This window comes from Pogona vitticeps, chromosome 7 (genome assembly GCF_051106095.1).
Source record: "Pogona vitticeps strain Pit_001003342236 chromosome 7, PviZW2.1, whole genome shotgun sequence".
Lineage (NCBI taxonomy): Eukaryota > Metazoa > Chordata > Lepidosauria > Squamata > Agamidae > Pogona > Pogona vitticeps.
Window position 1 is genome coordinate 12,420,635 of NC_135789.1, and position 24,606 is coordinate 12,445,240.

The 24,606-nt window shown below is 57.0% G+C and overlaps 1 protein-coding gene across 2 annotated transcripts; it reads right to left on the reverse strand.

Annotated features, from left to right (window-relative positions):
* PTBP1 (polypyrimidine tract binding protein 1) lies at window positions 1–23,873 on the reverse strand. Of its 2 annotated transcripts, XM_072977832.2 has the most exons (15): window positions 23,751–23,865; window positions 20,199–20,229; window positions 14,693–14,768; window positions 12,500–12,672; window positions 12,234–12,380; window positions 11,636–11,809; window positions 10,843–10,953; window positions 10,405–10,579; window positions 10,226–10,303; window positions 9,316–9,464; window positions 5,919–5,952; window positions 5,163–5,255; window positions 4,497–4,713; window positions 4,022–4,099; window positions 1–3,799 (listed from the first exon to the last, which is right to left on the reverse strand). In XM_072977832.2, exons 1-15 carry the CDS (start codon window positions 23,756–23,758, stop codon window positions 3,667–3,669), a joined length of 1,677 nt encoding a protein of 558 aa, XP_072833933.1. In that variant the 5' UTR covers window positions 23,759–23,865; the 3' UTR covers window positions 1–3,666. The 2 variants fall into 2 exon arrangements, with proteins under 2 accessions (XP_072833933.1, XP_072833934.1); XM_072977833.2 differs by lacking the exon at window positions 14,693–14,768 and having other exon boundaries at window positions 23,751–23,873.
* Window positions 23,874–24,606: the final 733 nt, after the last annotated feature.

A 24,606-nucleotide genomic window follows, 5' to 3' on the forward strand; every position in this document is an offset into this window, starting at 1 on the left:
TACAGAAAGACATTTATTTGAAGCCAAAATAAAAAGAAATACAGAGACCAGCCGATGATGGCTTCCTAACAAGCAAAAAACTAAATGCTACAGAAAAAGATACTACTTTTCATTATAAAATAGTTTTAATTTCATTTTTTTTCCTTTTTTTGCATTACATTTCCCCTCCCCCTCCCCAAGCCAGGCAATGGAATTTTTTTCCGAGGTGTTTGGTCGAACCTCCCCAAAGAATCCCCTCCCTCCCCCACCAAGACTGAACCTGTAAATCGCTGGTTATCAAAATATACATCTGTTTCGCCGTAAAAACTTGGGTTCTGCCCTCCCCTCGTGTCTCACAGAGGTATAAAAAAGTATAAATATTTACACCTTTTTTTCTCATTTACTCACATTTACATGCAACAAAGAAAGAAACCACACACACACACAAGCACCCCCAGCCCAAACACAGTATTTATACTGGAATAACAAAAAAAATTTTTTAAAAAAACCAAACCCAGACAGAAATGCCCCTCTCTCAATTCATTGCAAGGACGTCTGTGGGTCTCTGTAGGACAGTGGGTGCACACACACAAACAGAAAAAAACAAAGCACACAACAATCCCCCCCCCCGACACAGACACACACCAGGACAGTAGCCAGTCGCCAATGGCTTGGCTGGGCAGATTCAGGGAAGAAAGGCAGCCAGACAAAAAAAGAAAAGGGGGGGGTTGTTTCTGAGTCCCTCCCCCCAAAAAAGGGTCTGGCGAATATTGGGGGGAGAAGAGAGGGGTCAGCTTAAGGCCGTCCAAAACAAGAGGCAGTCGGGAGGTCCCACCTAATTCGTGGGGGGCCACCACCAGCAGGGTCCTGCTCTGAAAGGGCAAACTGGGAACCTCCCAGTTCGTCCCCCCCCCCCCGTCAAAACACACATCCAGAAAAGAACTTAGAAAACGTACTTTCCGGATGACCCAAAAATCTCCTTGGCTGTCTGGCTGGGAGACTGGAAAGAGCGAAGCCCCCAGGGGCCAGCCTGGAAAAAGGACCCCCAGACCTTGCTTTCTGATGGATGGAGGAATGGAAAGCGAGCTGGGGTCGAGGAGACGGGTCAGTTTGGTCACAAGAGACGCCAGGCAGAAGGCATTTGGGGGGGGGGGGGGGACAGGACGCTGCTCCTTTGGGGCAGGCTTCTGGTGTCAGGGGGGAGGACCGGCAAGGCCTTCTGAAGGCAGCCCTCTGCCCCCCCCGTGAAGCAGCTGGTGGCCCTTTCCCTGCCCCACATCTGGTGAACCCCCCTCCTGGCCATTCCAGCCTCCAGGGCAGCTGAATCCGGGGCACGCTGGACCCATGAGAGCCCAGTCTACTGCAGGAGCGTGCGCTTCCAAAGGCCCGGGCTCACTCCTGCCATGGCCAGTGGGTGGGTCGTTTGACCAGCCGCCCCGTGGGCCAGCTGGCATGGCAGGGGGTTGCTGGGCGGGCTTTCTCACCTCCCACCAAAGCCTGAAAAGAGGCAGGCAGCGGCCGGCCGACCCTCCCTCCCTCCCTCGGCCCTAGCCCTGGGCCCCGGCTGCAAAGGGGGTCCCCCCCTGCAATAGGACTTCTGGGGGCTCAGCTCTCCCAACCGCCCTGCCCTTGCCCGAAGCAGGCAACCCAAGACAGCCCCTCCAAGGAAAACAACAACACACACACACACACAAACCTCCAGCACAGACGGCATCCCATAATATTGGGGATGGCCTTTAAGAAAGGAAAGAAAAAGAGAGAGATGCTTTTAAGACTTTTAAAAACCAAACCCACCCACCACCCAGGGAGAAAGCGAAGCCGAGGCCTGCTGCGAAACAGAGCCAGGGAGGTGCCAACCGGCCACAACGTCCATGTACGTGGGGGGGGGGGGGGGAGAAAAGGAACGAAAAAGTAGAAACTTTGGTCCACAAATTGAAGTAACCCTGATACGAACGAGAAGCTTCCGGTTGTCTTGGAAAATCTCGCCAGAGAGAGAGGGAAGGGACAGTAAGGCCACGCTGGAACCAAAAAAAAGCAGGAAGGGGTGGCTGAGGTTCTCCTCCAGGAAAAATAATAACAACAATAATAAAAGGCCTATTCTATTTCCTTAAATAAGGCAGGTTTAAGTATGGATAGAAGGAAGACCGACCCTCCCCTCTGGGGGGTGTGTGTCTCTCCCCCTTTTGAAGCCACATGGGGCTTTGCAACTTTAAATACTTCTTCAAAGTATACCATTTTATCTCCGCACAACCCTCCTCTCTGGAGGAACTATTCCTGCACTTTTTTTTCGTTTTGTTTTTTCCAGCTTACAGAGAAATATAAGAGTACAGGATATAAAGGAAAGCAGACAAACAAGTTCAGATACATTTATACCATCTGATCTATCAAACAAACTTATGCTATTGCCTTTCAGGTTTTTGGTCAACTGGAAATATTGCTATGGAAAAAAAGAGAGGCGGCTTGTAAGGAAGATTTCCCTCCCCCAAGGAATAAAAAAAGGGATTAAAATAAGAAGCTATCAGTAAAGAGAGGCGCTGGTGTGAAGCAGAGATCAAGGGTTGGGTGCAAAGGCCTCCGGGACCCATTCTCAGGAGGGGGCCAAGCACCCACCAGGATCCGGGCTGGTTCTGATGCTCCGCCCATTGGGAAGCCTACCTGCAAAAGCAGGACCTTCCTGAGGGGGTCAAGATCCTCTTCCCCCCAATCTTCCACGCCCACACTGGGGAAGAGCCCAGGCGCTGTCCCTGCAAATTCGCACTCTGGCATCGCACCCCAAAAGAAGGCAAGGCGAAGGGGGTCCCAAGAGAGGTAAGAGGATGCCCCCCCAGAAGGCCCCTGGATCAGCCCTTTCCTCCTGGTGGCCACAGTGGCTGCTCTTCCCACCCTGAGCGGAAGAAAACTCTCCTAAGGCACTGGAGGAGCTTGGATAGACAAGGCCACAAAAAAAAGGCAGCCCCTGGCCCCCCAAAATCTCCAACCTGCCCCCTTCCCTCCCCAGAAGGCATCTGTGGGTGCGGGGAAGGCAGGGCCCGGGGGAGAGTGTCCCAGAAAGGACAGCAACGGCACAGCATGGGGTCTGGAAAAGGCAAGGCACCGGCTGTGGAGATGATCCAGACGAAGGGGACAGGAGGGCAAAGGGGGGGGAGGGCAAGAACTTCTCTTTTCCGTTGGGGGGGGAGAAAGGCCGAGGGGGGCTGATTCCCCAGGAAGAGGGGGCTGACCCAGAAGAGAAAGTCAACAAGGGAGGCAGATTATTCTTCCCATCCTCCACCACCCCGGATCGGAGACAGTCATGCCCTCCCCCACTCGCTCACAGGCAACAAAAAAGGTGAATTAATATTAGCTTCTTAAAAAAACCCAAAACACAGCTCCCTCCCCGTAAAAAAAATAAAATTTGCTGTTGTTGATGATGATTTTAAGGTCACTTCAGCTGCAGTTCCACCCCTCTCCTTTTTAAAGTGGCTTTTTTCTTTTCTGGAATGATGGAAGTGGTCCCTCCTTCCCACCCTGATGATGATGGGTCAGCCCTTCAAATAAACGCTGCAAGAGAGGCCACAAGGGCTGAGCCCGTTAAGACGGCAGGGTGGGGGTGGGAGGGTGTTGGGGGGTGGCGGCGTTTTGTTTTCTTCGAGTCAGGTCCGTCCTGCCACCAGCTCTCCCCCCCCCCGGATCCCCAGGCGGCAGCACCTAGATGGTGGACTTGGAGAAGGAGACGCGGAGGTGGTGGTTCTCCCCCAGATCGTGGTTGTGCAGGTCAATCAGGGACTGGATGGCTTCCTCCACCGAGCCCATCTGGATGAGGGCCATCTTGCGGTCCCTCCTGCCAGAGACAGATAGACATACAAGCCCTGAGCGGTCAAGGAAGGAAGGGCGGAGAAGGGTGGACAGGCACACGGGTCAGGGAGAGTTCCTTGCCTTCTATGTGGTTCATGTCCGGTCCTGCCGTGATCTCACAGGCCCCCCAACCTTTGTGGACCCAAAAGGGTTTAAAACACCACCACCCTCCCCCCGCCAACCCGCCTGAGAGGGGATCCAGACTCACTGGAAGAATTTGAAGCCCTTCACGACAGCTCCATTACTCGAAAACAGCAACTTGAGGTCATCTTCCACGATCGAAGGCCTGGGGGGAGGGAGGAGAAAAAGGTGATGAAAGGCCTGGTTCATGCTGACCCACGCCCCCACCCCCACCCCCACCCCCTTGGAAGGTGGGCAGGCCGGGCGGGCCTTCCCGCCCTCTGGCTCCCCAGATCGCACCAGCTGTCTGGCTGCAGAGGGCCCCAGGTCCTCCCTCGCAGTGGGGCAAGGGGCCTAACCCCCAACACGACCGACCAGGGGAACCACAAGCAGGCAGGCAGGCAAGGCCAGCCGAAGGCTCCTCTCATGGCCAGGGGCCTCCTTGCCCTTTCGGAGGGAGCAAAGGCCAGCTGCTGCCCTCCGCCTGCGTGGCCTCGAGACCCCCACTGGGACACACAGGGGACACGCAGGCGAAGCCTCTGGGGCCCAGACCCAGGACTCACGGGATGTTTGAGAGGTGCAGGGTGGCCGAGGGGGGAAAAATATTCTGGAAGTTCTTGGAGCCAGGCTTCTTGAAGCGATGCAGCGGGGAGTTGCCGTAGTCCTTGGTCAGCCCTTGGTCCTCCTGCCCTTCCCGGGGCAGCTGCACCGTCTGGTGCTTGGACAGCGTGATGCGGATGGGCTTCCCGTGCAACTTCTGCCCGTTCAGGTGGCTCATGGCTGGGGAGGAGAAAGCAAAAAAGGCTGGCTTGGTGGGGGGGGAGGCAATGCAGCTCTCTTGTTCAGAGGCTGATCCCGCCCCCCACAAGGCCCCTGGACCCCTTCCCCGGAGAGACGGCCTGGGGCGATTCCAAGGTAGCTCCCACCCCCACCCAACCTGATCCTGCCGGTTTCGGACACCTTCACCAGGAGGGTTTTCCTAAAAGGGGCTGATACCGCATGGCTGCCTCTCCCCCCTGCCCACCTTCTTCCTTTCGGGCCAAACTGGACACTTCCTGCTGGGCGGCTCTGGGGTGGCCAAAGACAGGCTTGCCCCGAACAGGCCTCCCTCGGCCGCTGGCGGCTCAGCCAGTTGGGAGAGGTGGGGAAGGCGATACCCCGGTGTGTGGTGGCCCGTCACAGCACAACGCTCAAGGGCCCCTCATCATCATCATCATCCTCCCACTCACCCAGCTGGGCTTGATTGCCGTCGGCCATCTGGACCAAAGCATTCTCCTTCTTGTTGAAGAGGATCTTCACCCTCTGGACATCTCCGTACACCCCTGGAGCCACGGCCGGGGAGGGAAAAGAGGGACGTCTTCAGGGAACTAGGCCAGCCCCCTCGACCCAAATTCATGTCAACCAGACCCCCTCCGGCTCCACCCATCCGCCCACCCCATTCCCATGGGCAGACGGGCCCTCCCCTCTTTCCCCCCCATCAGCTATGCTGCTCTGGACTGGCGCGTGCCACGTTACAGCACGGCAGCGCTAAAACGGCAACCCTACTAAAGCCTGACAGTGCCGGATAATCCTTAAGAGAGTCTGAAAACACTGGTGCTCCCCCTACAACCCCCTCCCCTCAGCAGGAATGCCTATGGCCAGGATGAGACCAACCCATCGCGGCGCGCCCTAACCCTGACCTCCCTGCCCCCCCTGAAAAAAAGGCATGCAAAGCAACCCAAACCATGCATGGAGCTGGTGTAATAAAAAATTAAAATAAAAAAAGGGGGGGATGGAGAGGAGAAAAAGCAACCAAACCAAACGAAAGGAACACGTTTAAGATCATTAAAGCGTTCGGCCAAAGTGGCACGTGGCCCTCCCTCCTCCGCCCAGAACCAAACCCTTCCCTCCCCCCACCACCCCTCCCCCCCAAAAGTAAAAACCTCAAAATGGAAGGGGTGGGGTGGGGGGGAAAGGTAATAAAAAAAGTGTGAATGATAACATACCGAAAAGAATAAAGAGGCATTGGGGCGTAACTCTCTTTGAGAGGACAGCAGAGGCAAGGCAGCGAAGGGAGAAGGGAAGAGGGAAGGAATCGGAGGAAGAGAGCGAAGGTGGCGCGAGTCGCAGGTTGACCACGGAGGAAAGGCGAGAGTCCCCGACAGGAAATGGTGGACATTGGTTGATGGATGATGAAGTTGTCAAGGTGGTTAATATTGGAGGGCAGGTTGGTTTCCGAAGGAGCACAGGAAGGTTTTTTTTGTTTGTTTGTTTGATTTTGGTTTGGTTTTTGAGGGGAGTGTTTTTTTTTGTAAAAATATATACATATATATATATATGCATTTATATATATGTATATACATATATATACATGTTTTTGTTTCAAAGCAACAACAGGAAGCAGAAGGGTACCGTGCAGTCAGTTGGCAAAGAAATTCCGGATCAGGGAGGGAGGGAGGAGAAAAAAATAATAAGGAGGGAAGGGGGATGGAGAGAGAAAAGGGAGGAAAAAAAAGTAGCAAAAAAAACACAGGTCAGTAAATACATAAAAGAAATATGTAGTGTTCCATCAGTAAAGATTTCTAGTTTTCTAAAACGCACAAACACACTTTTTACAGAAAGAACTAGTTATTAGGGTTTCGTTTTGCTTTTTAAAAATAAAATTAAAAAACCTAGTGAAACAGAACAATAAAAAGGAGAGCATTTTACTCAAGTCAGGTCTACCTAAGAGGGAAGAGGCAGCATCACTCCAGAGGGACCCAGAGCACCAGCAGTACCCAGTGACGGGGGCCGAGGGACTGCAGCTCCTGGGGGGCAGGCGAGGGAGGGCCCCACCTGGAGCAAGTATCTCGTCGCCTCCTCTCCTGTAGAGCTTTTCAAAACCCACAGTGGCCAGCAGCGGCCCAGGCCTTCCAAGGCCCGGATCGGAGAGCGTTCCTCCCTTCCTCTCTTGCCAAGCTTCCGAGACGCTCCTTGAGCCTCTCCAGTGGAGCAGTGGCTATCTGAAGAATAAAAGCCCGTTTCCCCATTTCACGAGTAGTGCCTTCCACCCAGCAGGAAGCCACCACCTGCCTCTGGATCAGCAGAGGGGCAACTGGCCTAGCCAAGCCACAGCCTCTGCTGACCCTCCAAGGCCACCAAAGGGCCACCGAGAGCCCCACACCGCCCCGGTGGGAGGATCCCCCAGCAGCCCCTCTAAAGGCCAGCGAGGATCCCACCAGGCTCAATGGCCAAGCTGAGTGGGGCCAGGAAGGAGGTGCACTTTAGGGGCGCTCCTGAGCGCGGCAGGATGGCTGCTCCCCTTGGCGAATCCCTCCAGCCCTCCTTGTGGACTGGTGAGCCAAGCCAAGGGACATTTCTCCAAAGAGGGGCGGACGTCTCATGGGGCCTGACCGGGTCCACAAAAGCTTCCCTTTTGCCAAAACTGCCGTGGTGAGCCAGACCAGGAGGAGGCCACCCAGCACAAGGGGGACAACCCACACACCTCCTCCCATCCGGCCACCTCCCCCAGGGGCCCTCCCGCTGCTGGACACGGCCTTCCCTCTCCTGGTGGCTGGTGGAGGCTCAGGTCCCTCTGGAGAACATACTGCCCCTTCGGGCATATGCATAGATTAAGTTCTCTACAACACTGATTACACAAGCAATGGAGAAACCAAAAGTTGAAGTCATTAGTTCAGCTTTACTACAGGTACCACAGTTTCTAGCCCAAGAGAAAAGCAGGAGCGAGCGAGCGAGTGGGGGAAAAACACAACCAAGCATCCGCAGCGATACACACACACACACACACGCACACACACACAAGGGGCATGAGACATGTCGGGCAGCCACCCTCGCTGGCACCACGGGCGGCTGGGGTGGGGATCCCCTCTGAACCCTGGCAAGGGACCCAACCATGTGCGCCTCCGAGACCAGGCACAGAGTTTGAGAGGCGGCCCTGCCTAGCAGAGCAACCCGGGGCACTCCTCTGCCCCCTCTGGGGCCAAGGAAGCCCCAAGAGACACCCGGAGCTAATCCAGATACATGTGGCCGTTTCCCTCTGGGAAAGAGTCTCAGAACCACTCATCCCAGGTCCGGCCTTTTCTCCCCCAGAGTGGCTGGGTGGGATGGCCACCCCGTGCCCACCTCCCTCCTGGCCCCTAAACCAAGGCTCGGGAACATCCCCTCCTCCTCTCTGGACTCTCCCCAGCAGGGAGGAACCGCTCCAGAAATGGAGCCCTCCCAAGCGGGTGGGGGCACAGGGGGCATGGGGATCATGCTGAGGACAGGGGCAGGCAAGACAGCGAGCGTGGCTGGCAACCCATCGTGCCCCAAAAAGAAAAAGGTGCTGTCGACAGAACAAGGAACAGCAGATCCAGATTAAAAACGGGTTAAACAGACAGTGATGCTCTCATCCATGCCTCTGCGTTAGGAGCTCCCAGCGCGGCCACGGCCAGTCCCTGCAGCTAGCCCGCTCTCTCCTGCAGGGAGGCCTCAGCTGAGCCGGGGGGCCCCGCGACCCATGGCAGGCAGGCAGGCAGGCAGGGGGGGAGAGCCCCTCGTGCCCTTTAAGGCTTGCATGGGGGAAGGCGTCTCCCACCGCAGCGGCCAGGCCGATTTAAATCCTCGCGGCAAATCCTCGATGTGCCTCGAGTCCTTTTGGCAAGCTGTCCACCCCACCCCACCCTGTGCCCCAAACAAGGCCTCAACTCAAAAGGTGGGGTTGCAGGGAAGAAAAGGTTAAAATGGAACTGAAAAAAACATAAAAAATATTCAAGAAGTTAAAAGAGCAGGAAAAATAAGGCACACAACAACTCAAAAGGTTTCTGGCTAAAGGGGGAAATCGAGGCATCCAACACAGGGCATGGGAGATGCAAAATTGCGGGGTGGGGGGCAGGAGGAAGTTTAGCCAGCACCCAGGAAGAGGACAGAAGAGGCCCTGTCACTCCAACTGGGAACGGGGGGCAGGAAGGGGACCCCACACCCAAGGAGAAAACACCAGAGAAGATGAGGTGCGCGGGGGGGCCCCCCAGTCCTACAGTGGTGAAGGAAGCAGCCCCAGGAGAGGCAAAACTGTAGAGGCTCCTATCACAAGTAGCATCCGGAAACCCCAGTGGGCATCTGTCCTCTGGCCTGCAAGCGCCGCCTGAGAAAGAGGCTGTGGCTTCTAGGAGGCCCCTCTCAGTGCCCCCCCACAACCCCCCCCAGGGTTCCCCTGCCGGACTTTCTCAAGAGGGCAAAAGGTTGGGCACAGGGCATTTTTCTGAGAAGTGAAGTGAGATCGGAAAGTCACTGGGAAGAAGCAAAACAAGGAGGAAAGTAATCATCATCATCATCATAATTTTTTTAAAAAAAGGAACAAGGAACCGAAGGACAGAGGTTCAGCTGAAGAGGAAGAGAGAGCGCGAGAAGGGCTTTTCCACTAACCTCCGGGTTCAGATTGCTAACCAGCAGGACGGAGTTCCCTGCCCCGGCCAGGCCGGGGAGCGCGATCCGCCCTGCGGCAGCGGCGGCGGCTGCGGCAGACGGAATCGCCAAGGGGGCCAGGGCTCCGTGAACGTTTGGCACGGAAAGGCCTGGAAAAATTAAAGCACATTAACCGGCAATGTCAGCAGTGGCAGAGACACTCCCTGCCCGGGCAGAGAAACAGGGGCGTGGGCGGGCGGGCTCCCTTAGGGGCCTCCCACGTACAGAGCGTGAAAGGGACCCGAGGGGGCTTCCAGTCTTGAGGGGAGGGCGGCTAGAGCTGCTCTGTGTGTGTGTGCGCATTTTGCTCTCCTTGGTCCTGGGCCAGGTCAGATGGGGGGGAACGGGACACACACACACAAAGCTGCACATTCCTCGGGCCTGTCCAACAACGCATGCCACGTTTTAACCATGCACCACACCCCGAACCACAGATGTGCACATTCCGGTCACTTCATGCAGCAGGCAACGGGCCCCCCGCCCATGACACCCCTCAGGCACCCACCTAGAAGACAGCCCCCACCCCTCGGGGCAGGAGGTGCCAAGGGTCCCGGGGTGGGGGGGGGGAAGAGAAGGATGTGCCCAAAGCACGTGTCTATCCCTGGCTCTCTCGTTGGAAGGGTTTGGATCCCCCCCACCTGCTCTGGGGCACTTCTCCCAGGCTTAGAGAACACACTTCCCGGAGGGTGAGAGCCCAGGCTGGGCCCTGGAGGTTCTCGCTTGCTGACCCTCCCGTCAGCTCCATGGAGTGGGGTGGGGTGGAGGAACTGCAATTAATCAAAGAGTGTTGGGGGGGGGGAGAGAAAGAGGAAGAAGGGGAAGCCGTGCATTTATTTTAGAACACCCCGTCCCCCCCCGAAGAGGTTCTTACCTGCGGCTTGAGGGATGGCAAAAGCAGGAGGGAAGCCGGCCCCCGTGTAGGGAGAGGCAGAGATGATGCCTGGGGCTCCTGTGAAAGGAAGGCAAAGCAGTGGGCCTTGGAGATGGACTGCTTGGTGGTCCCCACCCCACCCCCCAGGGCTCCGCAGACACTCGGCCCGCCCTCCTTACCGAAGGCGGCGGCCATGGTCTGGTCGAGGGAGGGCTGGCTGTCGCCCGAGGGCAGGTCCGGCCGGGTGTAGTCCCGGCTCTTGTCGTTGTTGTACTTGACGTTGAGGCTGGTCAGCTTGGAGAAGTCGATGCGCAGCGTGCAGCAGGCGTTGTAGATGTTCTGCCCGTCCAGGGACTGCCAGGGGGTGGGGGAGAGAAAGATGACAAAGCAGACACACATCCTCCTCCATCATCTCCATGCGGAAGAGAGCAGGCCGTTCCCCCTCCGCTTCCCTGCTCTGGCAGGTTTGCCTTCCACAGACTCCCCCCCCCCAGGTCACTGCCCACCCCACTCAACCCCTGGCTTCTACAACCCAGAGGGTCCCCCCTCTTTCCGCCAGCCCTGCCCTCTGCCCTCCGGAAGGTGGCTCTCTTTCTGCTGCCCTCCCCAAGACTCACCAGTTTGGCATGCTGGGCACTGACAGGGTCGGCGTACTGCAGGAGGGCCTGGAACTGGTTGTTCTTGGTGAAGGTGATGATCTTTAGGACGGTGCCAAACTTGGAGAATATCTGGGGACCCACAGAGCAAGGGCAGAAAGTCACACGAGGACCTCTCGGCAGCGGTGGAGGGGAGGAGGAGGGAGCGCCTCCCTCCCCTCGCTGACCCCCACACACACACGCATCCTGCTGCCGACAGGGCCAGGAAGGGTTCCCATTCCCCCTGCCCGGTTGCTGCCTTTCTAGGCTCACAGCAGAAGGGTCCCCCCTCCCCGTTAGGGCAGGAACCCTTTGGCACAGCGCGCCAGGTGGCACACTCCTCCTACTCAGCGGGCGACTCCAGAGGGCACCAGAGGCCGGACAGAAGAAGTCCGGCCATCCCAGTCCCTCCAGTTCTTGAGCGGGAGAAGCTCCCATGGACATCACACCCCCCCGCTCTTCATAAACTATCTCCCTCCCCAATAGCTGGGTCTGTCTAGAGCTGATCCTGCCTTCCTGCCAACGTGGAAACTCAGGGGGGCCACCAAGACTCAGCAGGGCTGACGAGAAAGATTTAAGGCTCTCACTGCCCAAACCGGCCGGAGCTCATTTCACAAAAGAAAGGAAAAGATACACAAGAGCAATGGGGATGTTGCACAGGTCATCATGCCTGCTTTCTTTGGGGGGGGGGCCAAAAACCACAACCAGCTCCCCTCACCCGAGAGGCCCCCTCGAAGCTTCCCCTACCAACCCACCGGCCAAGGCCGCCTCTGACCTGATGCAGGACATCCAGGGTGACGGGATAGAAAAGGTTCTCGACAATGATCCTCAGGACCGGGCTCTGCCCCGCCATGGCCATGCTGGCGTCCACTGCCGCCGCGGCAGAAGCGGAGAGTGTCAGGTTACCCGACTGGACCGAGTTGACCGCCTGGAGGGCTGCTTGCGCGCGCTGTGGGGCCAAAGGGATCAGGTAAGGAAAGCGGGCTTCAGCTGGGCGGAGAAGGAGGCTCAGACCCGTTCCCTCCCCCTTCTCCTCCTCCCTTTTTAAGCTCTCCTGAAGGAGAAGCAACAAACCGAGAACAGCAGCTGCTGCTGCTGCCTCGCCTGCTTTGGGCTGCCGCGCAAGGGCCTGGGACCCAATGCCCCCGCCAAGACCCACACCCACCCACCCCAGTTCTGCCTCTTTGGCCCACTCTGCCCCCTCCAGAGGCCCACCTGATCCCTTGGGAGGACTAGCCCTGCGCCTCCCCACCCACCCGAGGCTCTCGGCTCTCGGCTCCCTCCTCCTCCGCAGCCAGGCTGCGCCATAGCCCATGGATAGCTGCAAAGGGTGGGCCTGGGCAGGGCCTCACCCTGGCCCCCAGGTGACTCACCGCCTGGTTTGGCGAGTTGTCCGTCTTCAGCTCCTTGTGGTTGGAGAACTGGATGTAGATGGCCTGGCCGCGGAGGACCGGGGTGATGGTGGTGTAGTAGTTGACCATGGTGTTGGCCGCTTCCTCCGTGTTCATCTCGATGAAGGCCTGGAAGGGGGGGCAAAGGGCAGCCGAGAGGTCAGGCCCCTATGGATCCCCCGGCAAGGATCTTCAGCCCAGCATGGCCAAACGATGGCCCCCCATGAGAGGAGAGAACAGGCCCCCACCTGGTTCTTCCCTTTCAGCATGAGGAGGTTGGTGACCTTGCCGAACGGCAACCCCAAGGAGATGACCTCGGCCTCCGTCACGTCGCTGGGCAACTTCCGGATGTGAATCACCCGCGAGGGCACCCCGGCGCTCCGGCTGTCTCCCTTGAACTTCTTGCTGTCGTTTCCATTGGCTGAGAAAGAGAGAGCAGAGGCAGGCCCCAGTCACGCTCCGGGAAGGAGGCGGCAGCAGGAGGGCGCGCAACCTTCTTGGGCCAAACCGCAAGTCCTTCTTGAACACCCGAGCCACTGGAGGGCATGATCCATTCACCGCTTCTGCTCCTGAAGCATACCATCCGTTGACAGGGAGCAACCCCTCCTTCTGATTACCCCCCCCGGCCCCTCCAGCCACCCATCCACATGATGGAACCAGGTCCGTTTCCAAGTCAGGCAGTCACCTGGACTGGGTCCTGTCCTCCAGCTACGTGCGCACGCAAGCACATTTTCACGGCAGGGCAAAGGGGAACTTAAGGAGGATCCTGCTGCACACGTAAACCTGCAAGCTGTTAACCGTGAAGGGCAGAAGGGCCACCCTCCCACAGTTGGACCAACCACACCGAGGCCAAGGAACACGCCCACCCAACCACATTCCCCTTGCTGAACACGTCTCACTCCGCCTCTATTTCACTTCGGTGGCCCACAGGGTGGTGAGTGGAAGCCACTGGGGCCCAGTGCAGCCAGTTCTGCTTTACAAGGGCTGAGCACCCTGGCCTGATCTACAGCTCTTTTATCGCATTGATGAATTTATGACACTAGGCGTGATGCGTGTTCTCAAGAAAAACCTGGAGAACAAGGCTGTCAGTAACACCCCCAAGGCGCTAAAAAGAAACTCATCCGATTCAGCCTGTTCTTACTTGCTGGGCAGGAATTCCACACCACTAACAAACTCAAGGAAACACAAGTTTAAAAAAATCAGGTATTTGCTCTGGGAAAATGGTTTTGCCACAGAAAAGCGTCCTTGCTCTCCTGCTGAGGCCACACCACGTCCTTGAGCCCTTGCGACCCATTGCTTGGATTGCTTTTCATGAGTCCCCCCGCACCCAGTAGGCAAAGGAGGAGAGGCCGTGGGACCAGCACAGGAGGGTGTTCTCAGGGCCAGCCGGCACAGGGCAATGGCACACAGCTTTGCTGAAACGGCGCCTATCCGCAGATGGCCTTTGCCCAAGGCGCTGGTGCAGTGATCAGGCAGTGCGTGGCCTCCTCGCGTGGCTTCCATGAGCCCAGCCCAAGCCCCACCCCAGATGCCATGCACGGCTGTGCAGCTGACCTCCTGCTTGTGTGCCAGACTCTCCTGACGAACCGCTACTTCATGCCCTTCGGAAAGCTTTTCCCAAGGACAAGACACGCCCCAGCTCTGCAGCTGATCACCACGACAGGAACAGAGGCAAAGAAAAGCCAACCTTTTCCCCAAACTCAACAGCTCAACTGTCTTCATGGGCCCAACCCTCTGGTGCTGGCAAAGGCCACCCTGACCGACCAACCAACTGCAAAGGCGTTCTACAGATGGGGCCACCCCTCGGAGACCCACTTCCGCCCACCCTGGACAGGCCAGTCCGGCCCATCGGAGTGTTTTGGGGGAGAAAGCAGACTCACGCGGGGGCTCCAGGTGGATCATTCCTGCAGGCCAAGAAGGCAAAGGTGATGGCCGGTGGGGAAAAGCCCTTTGGCAGGAATCAAGGAGTGCTGGGGGGGGGAGGGAGGGAGCTGAGCAGCAGACCAACAGATTCAGAAAAATCACACACCCCTTTCTGTCAATTCCTCTCAAGACTCAAGAGGGTCTTGGCACTCCGGGCTCGCAGGTGGGGGTGGACTAGAAGGTCCCAGGGCTTCTGCTTCTTCTGTGTCTCCCCTACAGGCCGCACCGCTTACCCGCCTGCCTCTGCTGGGCAGGAGAGACTCCCTCACCACGAAACCCTGACCAAGCAAAGGTTCTGGGTGTTCACACACCAAGCAAAAGGAGGGGGAGATGGGTTCCTGCCCTAGGGAGGGAGACAAACAGACAGACAGGCGCGCACGCACACACGCACACACACACACTGCAGCTGCTCTTGGGTCAGGCTAAGCGGAGCATCTGCCCAGAGGGGCTCTCAAGAGAGACGGGATGGGGCTGGCCCCCCACTACCATGGGGAAAAGTGTGGGGCTGGCAAAGTTACCTGCAGAGGCAGAGCTGCTGCTCATGATAAAGGGTCCGTTAGTGACACAGGCAGAAAAAAGTTCGTCAGATCCCCGCTGGAAGAGAAAGAGAAAAGAGAAGAAAAGGTAAGTTGACAGCGTTTGGCAAAACCTTCCCCAGAGGCTGTGGAAACAAAACGACGACAACCCAGAAACGAAGCAGCAAGGGTTGCCGGGGGGGGGGGGGGGGGGAGAAATACAGGAGGAAGCTCGATCTCCCAAACAGGCACCCCCTTTCTTCCCCCCTCTCCAAATTAACCACAGAATCAACCACAGACTAAGAAGCAAGGGGCAGAGTGTGACTGGCAGAAGTAAAGTTTAGCTTTACGGTTTTTTTGAAGGACAGAAAGAGAGAGACACTTGGTGGACTGGACCCTTGCTGGTGCCAGAAGATGGCAAGGGGCGCCTGGAAGGCCCTAGGCCGCCACCCCCTCTGAATGCCCCTGCTAGACCCCATGCTCTTCAGAGTCCAGAGGGGGCTCCCCCCTTCTCTCGCCCCAACCCACCTCTAAGGGCAAAGGCCTCAGACATGGCACAAGAGGTCCACTGGGCAACTACGTCTCTGGCTGGCCCACCTTTCACACCCCACAGGAAAATGGGCATGGCTTCCTTCTCAGGAACTCCCCCTTGGTCTTCTCTGCCCACACCACGTCTGGACCAGCAACTATCAAGGGCGCACCGTGGACCGGGAAGCAGGAAGGCCCAGGAGCCCTTGGGAGATGGGCCAGGGCGGGCCGGGGAGTGTCAAGGCCCAGAGGATGGCCGATGTGGCTTGCTTCCCCCCAGGGGCCAGAGGTCAGAACGAACTCAGCCTTGTTAAAAAGCGTGTGTGAGCAACTCTGCCTGAAACAAAGCCCCCTGGTGCAATGACCGGGAAAATCTAGGGCAGACTCGTTGTACAGAACTGAGGAACACATGGAGCCCCCCCACACACCTCCTTTTTAAAAAAACAGCTCGATGTGCCTCCATGTCTGAGCTGTAGGCTACAATCCCGAGATCAAAGCCCAGACGCCGAGACCTGGGGTTTCTGGTGGCCAGGGACGGGAGGCCTGCCTGCAACAACAGGCAGTTTCAACATCCATCTCTACATGCCGGTGGCCAAATCTCAGAGAGGAAGAGTTTTTGCAGCTCGGCTGCAAAGAGGAAGCCCAGAATCCCCTCCCAATCCTGCTCTGGTCCCCCTTCCCCATTGCGGGCCCCATCCGGCCCCCTGGGCTGCTGAGGAGATGGGCCACAAGATAAAACTAGTCCCTGGAGGGGCGCAGAGAGGGGAGGCGGCTGCTGCTGAAGGTATGCAGTCCTTCTGGTTTGACGGGGTTAGATCCCTGCCCACACCAGGCATCAAAAACACTCTTTAAAACTAGGGGAACCCAGGGACCCGGACGTTTCCAGCCTTGTTTTTAGCTCTGTCGGCTGGCGAGGTTAAGGGACAACCGAGAGGGACGGGGATGGGCCAGAGGCAAGGCCTGGGGACAACCGGGAGCCCAAGACGCCAAAGCACAGGTGAGAGCCCAGCACCAGACTCCCAACAGCCACAGGGGGGTGACCAAAGAAAAACCCCAAAGGGGGAACCTGGCCCCAGACCAGCAGGCGCCCGCCTGCCAGCTTCCACCAGGAACATTTTGTGTTTATCCGGGGGGAATGAGCATCAGCTTCTTGTTTTAAAAAGGAAAACTGAAACTCCCCAGGAGAACCATCTCGGTCTCGCTGCCCGATGTGGATTCGCACACCTGGCCCTGTCGTATTATCGAAACCTTAAGGCGAAGGGAAATTGAAACCAGGCAACCCAAGGCTGCCGGGTCGCATCACATTGAGGGCTTTCCACCTCAGGGGTGGCAGCGAAGGCTCCTCCTGCCCGGATGACTTTATCTGGGGAGGGTGTGTGTGCGTGAAATGGCTTTGTTTGCCAGGTCCTTCGTTAGCACATTTCGTTACTTCTGTCTCCAGCCAGCTTTTAAACAGTGCCAGACAGTCCAGTGCATTTTTACCCTGCAAGCTGCTTGCAGATTTGATTTGATCTGATCAAGTGACGTACCACAAACACAATAAGGAAACAGGTGAACAGCCCCGCTTCACGCAGGGTTACCTGCCCCTTTGGTACCAAGCCCAGAATATTTCTTCCACCCCACTTCTACTGCTTGATTCCAGGAAGCAGCAAAGAAAAGCTACTTTCCTTTACAAAATAAAACAGGTAGTGATGAAACAGATAAGAAGCCCCCTCCCCCCATTGTTCTGACTCCAGAGCCCTTATTACACCCATGAATTTCAGGAAGGAAACTCCACACGTGTGTGTGTGTGTGTGTGTGTGTGTGTGTGTGTGTGTGTGTGTGTGTGTGCGCGCGCGCGCGCGCACACACACACACACACACACACACACACACACACACACACACACACACACACACACACACACACACACACACACACACACACACACACACAGAGGAGGGCTAAGAAAATCCCACAAATGTTCCAGAGGGAGAAAAAGCTGTGGAATTCACATGGAAAAGGGCACTGTGCTGACAGAGAGGAGAGGAACACTGTGTGGACGATGGGGGACATTTATCCTGGCAGCAACTGCCTGGCTGTATGCACCGTTCACACCTCCTCCCTCCTGCCTGTGCAGGACTCCTTTCTGGTCATTCTGAATTCATTCTCAGGAATGCTGGAAGAACCATACATCTTGTACAGCTCTGGAATCCCAACGAGGCACCCTCAAACCCAGATCCAAAGTCACCCAGAACTAATTTACGATTCAAACATGGGAGTCACATGAACAGAAAAATCTGCCGGTGGGGGGCCATTGCTAGGGGCTGCAGCCCTGGTCCTCAGCTACTAGCCCCCAAGGAAGGGTAGGCTTTGAATCCTAACCCCTTTGCTCAGCTTGGGGTGTGTGTGTGTGTGGCTTTCTCCACACCTCTTGTGACCAGGAAACCTGGACAGTAAGTGCATACCACGTGGGCAAATCGGAGGTAACTACTTGGGATGCACATTTCAAACCCCTCTGGGCTCCTACGAGTTTGCACCAGGCCCAATTAGCAAACAGATTACATGCAAACGATTGCAAGCCACTTTGTCTCAGCTGTCAGGCCTCCAAATGAACCCCTAGATGTTCATTTGCTGCCTGGCCAGGGGAAGGCCCTGGTGCCACCCTGAGGCCCTTTTTTGCCAGCACTGCCAGCCTGCCTACGAAACCATCAAAGAGAAGGAGCAGGTTTTTCTTCCAGGGAAAAGCAGACCCTTCCGCTGGAGAACCTCCTTCCCTCCCTCCGCCTGCCCCATCCAACCCTAGCATTTGCCTCCTATCATGTTAAAAGACGTAATGGCTCTCTGAAAAGGATCCTCGTTTCCTCAATGGGGCTATAAAAACTTGCAAGGGGGGGGGGAAAGCAAGACAAAACCTTCTGCTCACACTGAAGTATATGTGAGAAAGCTAGGCTGCCATGTGGCCTAGCGAGTGGAAGCGAAGGGCCGCTGAGCAGAGTGAACCCGCTCAGGTGGCAGACTTTGAAGGATCCCTTCTAGGAGACCCTCTGCAAAAGGGAGGATCCGGCGACCGACGGGACGCACGGCTCTTGTCCGGCTACCTCGTGGTGGTGGTGGGGGCTAGGATATGCTTCCTCTTGCTCTGGAGGACCCTCACCTGGCCCTCTGAGGGGACAAGACTCCCTCTGGGCTGCCATTTCCTCCTCCAGGTCTCTCTGGCTGCCCTGGCAAGACAAGGTCCTGCTCCCAGCCAGGTTTCCATCGCTCAGTTACCCCCCAAAACACACGTATATACACGCATGCGCGCACACAGAGAACCTCAGGGAAAGCCTCTGTGTTTCCCGGGGCAGCGCAGGGGCCTCTTTGTTTTCCACACATGTGGCTCCCATCTGCAGGCCGGCCTGTTCTGGCAAGTCCCCGAGCTGAGCGCCAGCTTGTTGCAGCCACTGAACTGAAGAGGCAAGTCCATGACTGGAATTCCCCCCCCCCCAAAAAAAACCCAGGCATTCCTGGCCTGCGGCCCAAAGCCACGATGGCTGTTCCCATGGCAAAGATCCCGGCCGGCCGACAAAACCAGGCGGAGCAAATCGGTTGTCCAGCAGGCCGCCTCGGGAACAGACGACAAAGGAGCACACATACGCACACACAGGACAGAGCCTGGCCTGTTTCTGTCGCCCATATGCAGTAGCCGGGGGGGGGCACCCTGGCCCCTTTGCTTACTGCCAGAGGGGTGGGGTGGGAGTGGCCCACACAATTTTCAGAGCAAGAGCTAGGGATACAGCATTCACAGGTGCGCATAAAGCACAACTTTGCACTCTTATCTGGGCTTGTGCTAGGAAAATGGATCATTCCTAATCCCCAGGCTGGTCACCGGAGCCTTAAAACTCCAATTTCTCAGCGATAGCCCATGACTGATGGGGAAAAGGAGGGACTTGTCCTAAATAGTTGAGCAGCTGGAAAAAAGGCATCACTTTTTGTATGTGTGTGTGTGTTTTTTGAGAGGGGGCTGAGCAACCCCCAGTGACGCTCATTTCTCCCTGCCCCGCCTGTGACCCCCCCCAGTGCTTCTGACCCCATTCACTTTCCTTCCCATCTCCCACAGACAACAGAAACCAACAGGCTGGGAGCCAGGCCGAGGGAGCTCTCCCTGAGAACACACAGCTACAGAGGAGACGTCCAGAACCGGAAGGCACCATCCTTGAAACCTGCAATCCCCACCCCCAATACCCGCTAGAAGCGAAATATACACCTGACTCAAGTTTCTCACGGGCTGCAACTTTTTTTTGCCCTTTCACTGAGAGCCAGAATATGCTTTCCTCTGCCAACAACACAAGAAACAAAAGGACCCCATTTCAGGCCTAGAAGTAAAACCAGCAGGATTAAAAAGGCCATCATAATGTGCAGAAAAATCCTCGATTCTTCGGAACATTATAACAAAATCTTCTAAAACTTGTTAATACACAACCAGGGACCCGGCATGAGTGGGAGTTAAAAGGATTCACTCCCTTTCTTAAGAGAGTTCTGTCTAGAAAGATCGCTGGCAGTGTTTTCCCCGACTCCAGCTTTCCTGGAAACTCCCCCCACCTCCCAGAATCCTGGGTCAAGGACATCCCAGATGCTAAGTAAGAAGCCTATCGCAGAAATATCCCCCTTCGTGCTCCGCTCTGTAAGGTTTTGTGGCTCCCACGGGTGGCCCAGAAGACAGACACTGCCCGAAAATGACAGGTTTTAGGGAAGAGCTAAGCCACGAGCCACGACAAGGAGCCACGTTTGGGGTGCCCGTCCACCGTCACCCACTTCCCAAGGACCCTCAAACACTCTCGGAAAGGCACCAGCCCACGGCTCCAGCGCTATCCTGTCACAGGGTCACTGCGGCTCTTTATGCCTCCCCCCCCCCGGGCTGCGGGACCAAAAAGCAGGGGTTGCTTCAGAGCACGACGACGAATGGGATGTCCCCAGTCTCTGCTGAACGACTGAGAGGAAGGAAGGAAAAACGCTTACCTTTGTACCAACTGTTATATCTTGGACAATGCTGTAACAGAAAGAATGAGAATGTTAGAGAGGTTTGCATGGGCAGCCTGGAACAGGTCCCTGAAGTAAATTTTATAAAAGCAAGCCATGCCGATCCTCAGCAAGGAAGAGAAAAGAGAGGGGAGAAAAGAGAGAGAGAGAGAAGAGTTATGGAAGTACACAAACAGAAGGTGGCATTTCCTGCAGCAGGGACTCCTTCTCCAACCCAGGGAAGGAAGGGCCCTTTGCCCCCCCCCCCGGCAGGCGACACACCTTGCCTCCCAACCACAGCCCAAGCCAGAGGTGTGCCACGCAGCCACACCCACATGCGCAGAAGCCACGCAAATGGGACACTCCACCCAAGAGATACTCTGTTTGTTTAATCACAGGAGGGGAAGAGGTGTCCTGGGCCCTGCCTCAGGCCACCCTCCACCCAGCTCAGCAAAAGAGGCCCCTGCTCAGGACAACGCATCTCAGAGGTCTCGTGGTCTGCAGGCAGGGGCCATTCAAGACTCTGGCCTTCAGCCCTGATGCAGGGGGCGCTGGTGAATCCGCCTCTTCTCCTCCAGGAAGCCAAGGGCTCAGGCCCAGCACCCTCTCCAGCTGGACTGTGCAGCTTGGGGGCCGCCCCCTCCCACAGATCCTGCTGCCCTTCCGCTTCCCAACCCTGCAGAGCCCAGAGCAAGTAGAAGTCCCAGCTTTTAGGGTAAATTTTTAGGAACCATTTCCCAAAGCAGGTCCTATGAAGACGACAGAAGAACCTTCATTCCTAGAAAGCCAAATTTAGAGAACAGGAAGCAGCGGATCCTCTTCAGGGGTCCCTTCCGGCTCTGGAATTATTGATCTGCTGGAAGGCTCATCAGTGCTCTAAGTACTTCCCTCCAAAAAGGCTATTCTCCCCTGGTCATGAGGCTTGGCGTAAATATCACAGTCCTGTAAGCCTCCATCTAAGGAGGCCTCTGCAAGTGGGCTTGACCCACAAAAGCTCACGTTAATATACAAACAGTCTCCAAGTTACTCCTGTTTTGGGGCTGTTGCTGGTTTTTGTCTGGCAAGCTCTCAATAGAAACATTTCCAAAGAGCAAAGCTTGCCAAGCCCTTTGCGGGTAGAAAACCTGAAGGCCGTGACCCAGCTTCTGCACCATAAAGGGGGACATGCCAGCCCACCAGAAACTCAGGAGGATTACGAGCAGAAGGAATTCCACACCTTCTCTCTCAACAGAGCAGGAGGGCCTCAGACACTTCCCAAAGAGAAGTGACCCAGATGTGCCTGTTGTGGCCAGGTACTAAGGCCTCATCCTGAACCTGTTAATAACAACGGCAGCACGCACCCTGTGATTTCCTCAAAATACCCACCTGCATAATTTGGGTGCAGAGGTTTACTAGGCAGGAATGAGAAGGATTCCCGCTCAAGACCAGACACGCTTGATCCCAGCCACCTTGATTGGGAAAGTGTTTACGGCTCTCAGCAAATCTCACTTCCCTCCCAGTTTGATTCAAGCCCCAGGACACCAGACGAGAAACTCAGGCATTGCCCACCCGGAGCTGCTCTTCCGAAAAAGAGAAACTATGCTGGGGTGGAGTGGAAGGATGACCTGGCCTCCCCGCTACCCACAGAAACGGCAAGAGGTCGGGCTCCACAGGCCACCTTAACCTGCCAGGTTGGTTTACCAGCAGGGCGGCCACTGAGCCCTGCTCCTAAGTCCCCGGAAGGGGCACTGACACCTGGGGGGGGAAGGGCCAGGCTCCTGGAGGGGCCAAAAGGGCATTTTAATCCCTCCACAAGGCGTCCTGCCTCCTGAGGGCTCTGCCACCCCACACGGCCACTAAGAGAGGACAACGCAGGGCCCACTGAGTCACTGGGTGAGGCCCAGCGCTTGCCCTGGAGCAGAACCACCCTCTCTGGCCAGCCCTTCCCACAACTGTACTTTTAATTCTTCAAGGTCACCTATACCTGACTCCATTTGGGGGGAAGAACACCACCACAAACAGCCACCCTCTCCCCACCCAGCGCTCCAACCTCCACCCATGGTAGCCTGCAGGGGAGAGTGTGAACTCCCAGGCCACGTGCAAAAGGGAGGGAGGGCCTGGCTGCTCACCTCCTGAGAGGCAGGAGAGGGGGACCGAGCAGGAATCAGGTCTGGGAGACCCAGAAAGGCAGCCCCCCCACCCGCAACCCAAAAACTCAGGTTTGTAAGGATGCCAGACAGCATTCACACAGCCCTGGTACGCGGCCTCAGGGCACCCGAGAGGGAGCATTAAAAAAAGGGAACCACCAAGACAGAAACTGCGGGGGCGCAACGCAAACGTGGTTGAACTACAAGGCCCAGCAGTCCCAACGGCAGGCTACCCTTGGCTACACCTCCCAGCCAGGGGCTGCCTTGTTTGGCCCCCAAAGCTCTGTAGCCACCGGCCCCACAGGGAGAGCCTTCTGGGTAGCAGAGGCAGGCCCCAGGTGGGTCCGATCGCAATTTTTATATATATTTTAATTGTATTTTAATTGTTCAGAATTTTTATTGTATTTTAAATGTTGTAAGCCACCCAGAGACCTTTGGGTAGTGTGGGCGGCATATAAAATAAATAAATAAATAAATGGAGGATGCCCTCACAAGGCGTGGGGTGGGGTTGCCTTCAAGCTGCAAAAATTAAACAAATTAATTCCCTAACATTAATGCACACACGAGGGTCCCTATTCCTTTGGGAACAGAGGCATTAATAAGGCCCCCTCCCTCCCTCCTCCACTGGCCACGTGTCTCTGCCCCCCCCCACGCGCAATCCACCCGCTTCCCTTTGACATCCTCTTGAGGCCAAAGGAAGTCCTTGCGGAAGGGGAGGAGGCGAGGTGAGCCTCCCAGGCGGGGGCGGGGACAGAGGAAAACCACGAGGTCGCCCCGCCCCCCAAAAAGTTTGTGTGTGTGAGAGAGAGAGATGTGCGCATGCGCCTGAGCGCCCCGAACTTTCTTTTAGGAGCGGAGGAACGGGAGGGGGGAGAGAAGAACGAAAGAGGAAGTCGGGGGCGCGCCTAGATGGAACGTTGACGGAGGGAGGGGCAAGGGGCGCGCCCCCGACGGGGCTCCGAACTCCCCCCCAAAAGGCAAGGCGGGAGGCGCGCGCGGGGGGGGGCGCGCATTTGGAACTTTTAGGAGGGGCGGGGACCAAGAAGGGAAGCGAGAGGAAAAGCGCGCGCGCGCGCTAGAACTTTTAGGGGCAGGCGGCGCGCGCGCGCGCACACACAAGACCGGGGAATGAAGAGGCGGGGTCGCGCTTCGGAACTTTTAAAGAGGGAGGGAGGAGCGCCCCCCGACAGGACGTTAGAACCGGAGGGGGGATGAAGTGAAGAGGAAGCGAAACGGAGCGGAGGGGGAAGAGGAGGAAAAGGCGGCGGATGTGGCGCGCGGTTCTGTCCCGTCGCGGGCACGCGCCCCAACTTTTCCTGGCGAAGGGGGAGGGGGTGAGGAGAGCCGCAGCTCCCGATCCCCTCCCTCAGCCCCCAACCCCCCCAGCCTTTGTCGGGCGAGCCCCCAACCCCCCCACTTCGCTCACCCGTCCATGGCACAGGCAGGCGGCCCGAAGGGAAGCGGAGCGGAGGCGCCGGAGGAGGAGCAGCAGCAGGAGCGGCACCAACGGCGACGTGTTATATAGACTCACAAAATGGCGGCGCCCTCGCGCCCCGCCTCGCCCCTCAGAGGCGGGCGGAGCCCCATTGGCCGGCCCGGCTGCCGCTCGCAAGGGGCGGGCGGCGGGGCCTCGCGACCCGGGCGGGGCACCCCCGTCATCCGGGACGCCCATTGGTCTGTGGGGGCGGGGCTTGGCAGCGGAGCGCCGCCCGATTGGCCAGTGTGCGGGACGCGGGCTCCTTCGGGGGCGGGCGCTGAAGCCTGTATGCCGCCACCTTGGAACAGGGAGAGAAGGCGGCTTGGGCGCTGCTTCTGAGGGAGGAGACGACGCGGCGGCCATACGCCATGTTAAGAAATGGCATCCTCCCTTTTTCTTTCCTTTTTAAAATCCTCCCAGTTTGCCAACTTGTTCCAGAAGCTGGAATAAAATTACAAAGCTGGTGACGTGTGCCGGAGCCCAGGATCTAACAGGGGTTCAAACCCTGGAGGTCGTTTGGAGGAACAGGGCCTGTGGCATCATCCTCCACCCATCCCCTTCAGCCATCACCCTTCCTCCTGCACTTGGGTGCTGCCATCATCCCAATCACTGGGTGAGGCAAGGACTTTCCCCAGGAAGAGGAGACCGGGGCAGGGCACCCCCCTTCTTTGCAGGGCTAAATGGTTTGGTCTGGAATGAGCCATCAAGAGCCATTGACCAACAAAAGACCCACCCATGGAAGGATCCAGATCCAGCAGCATTCCTGCCTCTTGAGAGCCACTAGGGCTTCCTGCCTCACAAGAGT